This window comes from Loxodonta africana, chromosome 3 (genome assembly GCF_030014295.1).
Source record: "Loxodonta africana isolate mLoxAfr1 chromosome 3, mLoxAfr1.hap2, whole genome shotgun sequence".
Classification (NCBI taxonomy): domain Eukaryota; kingdom Metazoa; phylum Chordata; class Mammalia; order Proboscidea; family Elephantidae; genus Loxodonta; species Loxodonta africana.
Window position 1 is genome coordinate 63830193 of NC_087344.1, and position 8244 is coordinate 63838436.

At 50.5% G+C, this 8244-nt stretch overlaps 1 protein-coding gene across 1 annotated transcript; it reads left to right on the top strand.

The window, feature by feature from the left end:
- Positions 1–1823: 1823 nt before the first annotated feature.
- RAB42 (RAB42, member RAS oncogene family) lies at positions 1824–3133 on the top strand. The gene is made up of 2 exons (XM_023554292.2): positions 1824–2062; positions 2677–3133. Exons 1-2 carry the CDS (start codon positions 1824–1826, stop codon positions 3098–3100), a joined length of 663 nt encoding a protein of 220 aa, XP_023410060.2. The 3' UTR covers positions 3101–3133.
- The last annotated feature ends 5111 nt before the right edge of the window (positions 3134–8244 follow it).

Sequence of the window (8244 nt, forward strand, 5' to 3'; positions counted from 1 at the left end):
TTGACTTTATGTGAAAAGTTCCCTAAAAGATATTTTCTAAGGTTATCATATGTATTGTTCTTATACCTCAGGGGCCAGTTGATGTGTCTTTGTGAGTCCTTGTGAGCCCAACTCCAGCTGGGTCACATTCTCTATGCTCAAGGACAGGGAATAATGACTCCAATATTATTTCCTAAAGCAAGTGTTACCTGCCAAACCCACGTGTCAACCATGCTCCCTCTGGAATTGCAGTTGTCTGTGTCTGTCCTGCCCAGCTACCAGACTATGTCCAAGTCCTTTGTCCAAGTCCTTCTCTGAGACCCTAATGCCCAGCACAAGCTGGCAGAAATAAGAGGTGGAGACTGTTGAACATTGAACCAGAGGCCTTGAGCTGGGGCCAAGGAGGTTCCAGGAAAGGGCAACCTGGGTGGTGTTGGGGAAATATAATTAAAAACAAAACCTACTCCCAACCCAGAAAATCTCTCCACAAAAACAGAAGAGAAAGAGAACAGTTTTATTATTGAATAAGCATTAAACCAGAATGTGAAGCAGCACAATCAGCTAAAGAGATCGCAAAGACAGAAAGAAATCTCACCCTTGACATTGCTAAGTGGATAGGACCCACTACATTCGTGTTTCCAAGATAAAATTGCTAATTTTCTAGCAACTTTATGGCTGGAGGTAGGTTTGCAATTTGAAGCCGGTTGCCGTCTAGTCCGACTCATAGCGACCCTGTAGCACAGAGTAGAACTGCCCCATGGGGTTTCCAAGGCTGTAATCTGTACAGAAGCAGACTGCCACATCTTCCTCCCATGGATCGGTTGGTGGGTTTGAACCTCTGGCCTCTGGTTAGCAGCCTAAGGCTTAACCACTGCGCCTACTAGAGATGAAATTATGCTAATTTTCCTCCAGGAAACTGGGAGGTAGGGACGTGGTCTTCCTTGATGATTACATTTCAAAAGACTGTGCCCAGGTTCTGGATGAAATATCCTAGATTTACATACTTTTCAAGGAGCTAGAGAAAGAATTTACGTTTTCTGAGTGAATTCTGAAGGAAAAGGGGGTAGGGCGAATCTCTTCCTTTATTTTCAACACGAAGAATTAAAACCTCTTATTTTTAATTTGGAGCCCTGGTAGCTTGGTGGTTAAGAGCTATGGCTGTTAACCAAAAGGTCTGCGGTTCGAATACACCAGCTGCTTCTTGGACACCCTACGGGACTGTTCTACTCTGTTCTATAGGGTGGCTATGAGTCAAACTCGACTCGATGGCTACGGGTTTGGTTATTTTTAATTTGCCAGTGGGGAGGGAGCAACTGCAAACCACCCACTTTCCATTTGGCGTCCCCAGGCCCAACAGCAGGGATCAAACTGGGTAACCAACTTGGTGCTGGGGAGAGAAGCCACCCCAGTGAATGAATAAATGAACGAACGAATGAGTGAGTAAATGCTCTAGCAGTTAGTCTCTTAAGAGAGTGCATGCTTGGTTAGCCCTTCTCCCTACTTCTCCCCACATTACATTACCTAGTTTAATCCCTTCAGCCAGTGGGGTTCGGGTTACTTTCATCTCCATTTTACAGGGTAGGAAACGGAGGCGCAGAGTGGGGATGTGACTTGCCCAGGGGCTTCCACCTGGTCCCGCTCCTCGAGGTCGGGTCCTCCCCCTCCATGCTGGGCATGTCCCTGACTTCGGAGTCGGAGTCCCGGATGGGGTCTGGCAGCTCGCGGTCGGCCGGTGGCTGGGCGGTGTCGACCCTGCGCTGGACCCGCGTCCTGGAGGAAGGCCCTCCGGACAGGGCGGAGCCGGGCAAACAGTCGCGCGCCGGATGGGAACAGACGAGAGGGCCATGGAGGCCGGGGGCTGCCGGTACCAGTTTCGGATCGCGCTGCTGGGGGACGCAGCCGTGGGCAAGACGTCGCTGCTGCGGCGCTACGTGGCGGGCACGCCGGGGGCCCGCGAGCCCGAGCCGGAGTCCGAGGCGGCGCCCACGGTGGGCGTCGAGTTCTACAGCCGCGCGCTGCAGCTTCAGGCCGGGCCGCGCATCAAGCTGCAGCTCTGGGACACCGCGGGCCACGAGCGCTACAGGTGCGGGCTGAGGGGGCAGGGAAACGGGCCAGGCGGAGAGGGTACATCACTTGAGCGGGGGGAGGACCAGTGCCTGTCCGGAGGCCCCTCAGAGGTGCCAGCCCCAGTGCTACCCAAGTGTTCAGGGGGTCCCTGCCCTGGGTCTGAGTCCGCTGGTCCAAACCCTCCCTCACTCCAGTCGTTCATCCCACAAAGCTCTGGGTCATGCCCACTGCAGAGGAACATTCAGCCCTGGGGGAGCTGGACTCAGACGTTGAAGTGCAGAGATTTGAATGACCTGGATACTGACAGCCTACAGGAGTACAGAGAGGGATGTGTCAGGAGATGTCAAAGCAAGAGGTATTTGAGTTGGGGCTTGAAGGTTGAGTAGGAGAATGGGGAAACAAGGATCCAAAATCTGAATGGTGAGAAGAATATGTGAACCAAGCTTGCTCCTTATCTGGGGAGCACCCAGTCTCCTGGGAGAGACACAGAAACAGAACAGAGATCACAGGGCTGTGTGAAATGAGCTATAATGGGGCCAGGGGTGGGGGGCAATGAGAAGATTCAGTGGATCTCAGGTGAGGAGGTCCTGACTCTGGAGATGTCCCAACTCACCTCCCTCTCCCTACCAGGTGCATCACCAGGTCCTTTTACCGGAATGTGGTGGGTGTCCTGCTGGTCTTTGACATGACAAACAGGAAGTCTTTTGAACACATCCAAGACTGGCACCAGGAGGTCATGGCCACCCAGGGCCCTGACAAGGCAGTCTTCCTGCTGGTTGGCCACAAGAGTGACCTGCAGAGCAGCCGTTGTGTCTCCGCCCAAGAGGCAGAGGAACTGGCCACCTCCCTGGGTATGGCCTTTGTGGAGACCTCAGCCAGAAACAACAGCAATGTGGACCTGGCCTTCAACACCCTCACCGATGCCATCCAGCAGGCCCTGCAGCAGGGGGTCATCAAGCTGGAGGAAGACTGGGGGGGTGTCCGCTTCATCCACAACACCCAGAGCCCTAGACCCCCCAGGAGGAAGCAAAACCCAGGCCCATGCCAGTGTTGACTTGGGGAGGGAAAGGGTTAAAACAGTGCCAACTCAGACTCCTGGTAGGATGGGGAGTGTTTGGCCCTCTCTGGGCGGGGGGGGGGGGGGGGTGGTGGTGGTGGTGGTAAATGGCAGTGTGTCCTAAGGGTTAACAAACAGCACACTGACACTGTCAGGCCTCCTGGATTTGCAGTCTCAGAGCTCAGCCCTTTCTAAGGAAAGGTCTAAAGACCAGGGCTGCAAGTTCCTGTCCTCAGCCTCAGTTTTCTCATCTGTGAAATGGGGCATGAAAGACCCACCTCACAGGGTGGCTGTAGGCATGAATAGTACATGGGGTATGCTCAGCCAGAGCCTGCCACACTGTGAGAGCTGAATGACAAGAGCTGTTATCATCACTCCTTTCTCTCTTGGCTGGGATGTGGCCATTTCGGCAGCATTCCTGGAGTTGGACGCTGCGTCAGTCAGCGTCTGGATGCTGCACAGGCGATGACTGTTGTGGGGAATTCCGGCGCAAGCCTGGGTCAGAGCCTTCTTAGGTCCTCATACAAGGATGAGCCTGAGCATGGGATTAAGGTGTAGCCTCAAACCCAGGTATTATGGATTGAATTGTGTCCCCCAAAAGGCTATGTTGAAGTCCTAACCCCTGGTACCTGTAAAGGTGACCTTGTTTGGAGATGTTAACGTGAGGTCACACTAGAGTAGGGTGAGACCAAGTCGAATCAGAGTGATGACCTAATAAAAGAGGAGAAGAGACACACAGAGGAAGGACAGCCATGTGACGATGCATCTACCAGCCAAGGTGCGCCTGCAGCTCCCAGAAACTGGGGAGACTAGAAAGGATCTTCCCCTAGGAACTTTGGAGGGAACATGACCCAGCCAACACATTGATTTGGACTTCTATCCCCCAAATTGTAAGATAATAAATTTCTGTTCTTTAAAGCCACCCAGTTTGTGATGTTTTGTTTACAGCAGCTCTAGGAAACTAAGACACCAGGGTTGCTGCTCCATGTCCTCACCCCAGACCCAGGGACCGCGTCTGGGTCTGGGAGGCGGAGTGAACATAAATGAACAGCTCCTAGATACTGTGATGAGTCACCAAGATCCTCCTTCAGGGCCAAAGGACCCATACCCCCAGCTGCCCTCCAGCTGCCAGATGATAGACCTCAGCTTGCACTAGTCTGGGAGCTGCTCTTGGCTGAGGGAAGCCCTCTTACCCATGGCCATACCCCTGCTGAGGGGCAGCCCACATCAAATATTAATCTCTTGGAGCGGGGCGTGGTTTAAAGTCCTGCCCCTCTTGCCCCAACTTTGGACAGCTCTGAAGGTCAAACCCCACTTCATCACAATGGGGTCAGCTGAGGCCATTGTGACAACATCACAGCCCAAATTTTCCGTCTGCCCTAACCTGGTTCCTTCCCGTCCTCCCCCAACCAGGTATCCATCTCATGAATACTGCTTAATCAATGTTCTGCACACGTATTGCCATCTCAGAACCTACTTCCTGGGGAACCTAACCTGCAACAGGAACTGTGCTAGGCAGAGAACATCCTGGGACCATTTGGGGAAGGCTCGATGCAGGAGGTGGTGCTTACGTTGGACAGAATCTCAGCAGGTGCAGAGGATAGGTGCCTTGGGGGTGCTGTGCCAGTGAGCATAGACAGGGCATGGACCGTTGTCACAGCAGAAAAGGCACAACCACATAATTCATTTTGTTACCTTAAGCCAGTTACTCCATCTCCTTGAGCCTTAGTTTCCTTCTCAGTAAAATGTAGCTAACTGTACTTCATTTTTACTTTCATTTTAAAATGAGGGAATAAAGTACATTGGGGGAACAGTTACGGAGGCTTCCTAGAAATAGCCAAACAACTTGTGGGATTAGTTTACTGGGTTAAAAGGCTTAGAACCATAGTCTCTGGGGACAATTGGCATAATGTTAATTGGCATAACAGTTCATAAGGATAATGTTCTACATTCTAGTTTGGTGGGTAGCATCTGGGGTCTTAAAAGCTTTCAAGCAGCCGTCTAAGATACAACTGTCGGTCTCCATTCATGTGGAGCAAAAGAGAACGAAGGAAATCAAAAGCTCAAAGAAGAAACTAGTCCACAGGACTAATAGCCCACAGGAACCATGGCCTGGTCTAACCTGAGACGAGAAGAATTAGATGGTGCCCGGCTACTGCTTCTGACCATTCTGACCAGGGATACAATAGAAGGTCCTGGATAGAATGTGTGAAAAATGTAGAACAAAATTCGAATTCCTAAAAATGTCAGATCTACCGGACCAACAGAGACTAGGGGAACACCTGAAACTCTCGCCCTAAGATAACCTTTGAACTTGGAACTGAAGCTATTTCTGGAGGTCACCTTTCATCCAAGTAACAGACTGACTTATAAAATAAACAGTGTCACCCAGGAGTAATGTGCTCCTTTAAACAATCAACTGTGTGAAACCAAATGGTATTTATCCAAAAGCAAAGATGAGAAGGCAAGGAGGGGGAGAGAAGCTACATCAATGGAAACAGAACAAACAGAATGGCAACAGGAATGCTGACACAATGTGAAAATTTACTAGCTAAGTGACCTTGCGTAAATTACTTAAACTCTCTGGGCCTTAGTTTCCCATCTGTAAAATGAGGATAGTAATAGTTTGTCCCACAGGGTTGTTGTGAGGATTAAATACTGTGTTATGCAAACACTGCCACACTGTAGCTCTTTCTATTGCCAGTGGCTTATTATTAACCCCTCAGCAACCCTGTGAGCCTGGGCTGATCAGTCCAGGGAGGGAAACCAATTGGCTGAACGATGAGCCCTTGGCTCCCTGCTCCAACATGCTTGCCCACTGCCTCGAGCCAGACCCAGAGGTCCTCCTGCTTCAGGGATCTGATTCTACCCTCACAAAGCCCTCACCTCAAGGGGACTGTAAGTGGCTTTGGTGGGTCTGCCTCTGAAGGAGGAAGAAGCAGCCCCGCCTGGCCCTGCCCCTTCTCATCTTTGCCCTCTCCCACTAGAGGAAAGGGGCAGACAATATGGGTGGAGAGGGGAGAGGCGAAGGGGGCAGAGCACTGGAGAGCTGGAGCCTCACCTCCCGCCACAGCTCAGAACCAGACCACTTTCCTGGGAGCAGGCCCCACACCCTGTTTGCCACCACTATCACAGTACGGGCCTCTTGGTCTCTAGTACAAATGGCGCCACTGTTCTCTGCCCCCCATCTCCCTTGTGATTCAGCGGGCATGTCGCCCCAGTACTAATTTGAAGTACTAATTTGACTTGGCTGCTTAGCTCATCTGATCCTTCCCTGGCTCTCATTACCTACAGGATAAAAATCCAAATTCTTTAGGACCAGTCCAGGCCCTTCCTGATCCGGTTGGTGTCTACTGCATCATCTGCCACTTGCTTTGCCCAGCCAGATTCTTGACCACTTGCTGCCCCAAGCTTTGCGTTTGCTGCTCCCTTTGCCCAGGGCCCAACCCTCTCCTTCCTCCTTATGTTATCTGATCTGCCTGCAACACTCAGGTTAAACATCACCACATTTTGCCAGTTGCCAAAGATAGGGCAGGCTTTGCAGTCAAACCTGGATTTGAAACCCAGCTTCACATGTACTAGTTGTGGGACATGGGCACCTAAGTCTCAATGGACCCATCTGTAAAATGGGATGATAATACCTAATGTATAGGATTTTTCAAAGGATTAAATGAGAAATCAAAGGCACTGCTTGTCATGCAGTAGGCATTCAGGAAATGGAAGTTCCCTTCTCCTTACTCTGAGGGTTTTGGTATTCATCAGTACAAGGGAACAGAGACTACCAAAGGAAACACTTTGGGGAAATAACAAGGATTCTAGTCTCTAACAAAGTTCTTAAAGGTCGTGACCCCTTCTGGCAATGTGGACTTGGCTCTGCTTTCTTACTAAGGGTAAAGTTCTGGAATCTTCCCTTTGAGTCTAGCGCTAGGCTGCTTACGTGTGCAGAAGCTCTTTCTCTGAGATGGGACCCTGGCCAAACCCTCCAGCTTGCTTGCAGGACTGCAGTCAGGCTTCCTCCCTCCAGGCCTTTGTATGAGCTGCTTCCCTGGCCTGAAACATCCTGTCCTCCCACCTTTTCTTTGTTTTGTTTGAAAATCTTGCAACCCAGGACTGAAGGTCTGCAGCCCCTGCCTACTCTGGGAGTCACTGAAACCTAATGCCTGCAGGAGGACCCATCATGTCCACCAGGTGCAGGCTAGAACCAAAGACAACTGAGCTGGAGCCCAGCCTCGATCCTCTACACTCTCTGAGCCTGTCTCTTCATGGCAAAATGAGAACTAGTCCTACACCACAGGGTTGTTAGAGGATTAGATATGATGGCTTGTTTTTTTTTTTTTCTTCTTTTTTATTTTATTTTATTATTATTTTTTTATAACTTTTATTAAACTTCAAGTGAACGTTTACAAATCCAATCAGTCTGTCACATATAAGTTTACATACATCTCGCTCCCTACTCCCACTTACTCTCCCCCTCTTGAGTCAGCCCTTTCAGTCTCTCCTTTCTTGACAATTTTGCCTGCTTCCCTCTCTCTCTATCCTCCCATCCCCCCTCCAGACAAGAGTTGCCAACACAATCTCAAGTGTCCACCTGATATAATTAGTTCACTCTTCATCAGCGTCTCTCTCCCACCCGCTGACCAGTCCCTTTCATGTCTGATGAGTTGTCTTCGGGGATGGTTCCTGTCCTGTGTCAACAGAAGGTCTAGGGAGCATGGCCGCCGGGATTCCTCTAGTCTCAGTCAGACCATTAAGTTTGGTCTTTTTATGAGAATTTGGGGTCTGCATCCCACTGATCTCCTGCTCCCTCAGGGGTCCTCTGGTGTGCTCCCTGTCAGGGCAGTCATCGATTGTGGCCGGGCACCACCTAGTTCTTCTGGTCTCAGGATGATGTAGGTCTCTGGTTCATGTGGCCCTTTCTGTCTCTTGGGCTCTTAGTTGTCGTGTGGCCTTGGTGTTCTTCATTTTCCTTTGCTCCAGGTGGGTTGAGACCAATTGATGCATCTTAGATGGCCGCTTGTTAGCATTTAAGACCCCAGACACCACATTTCAAAGTGGGATGCAGAATGATTTCATAATAGAATTATTTTGCCAATTGACTTAGAAGTCCCCTCAAACCATGTTCCCCAGACCCCCGCGCTTGC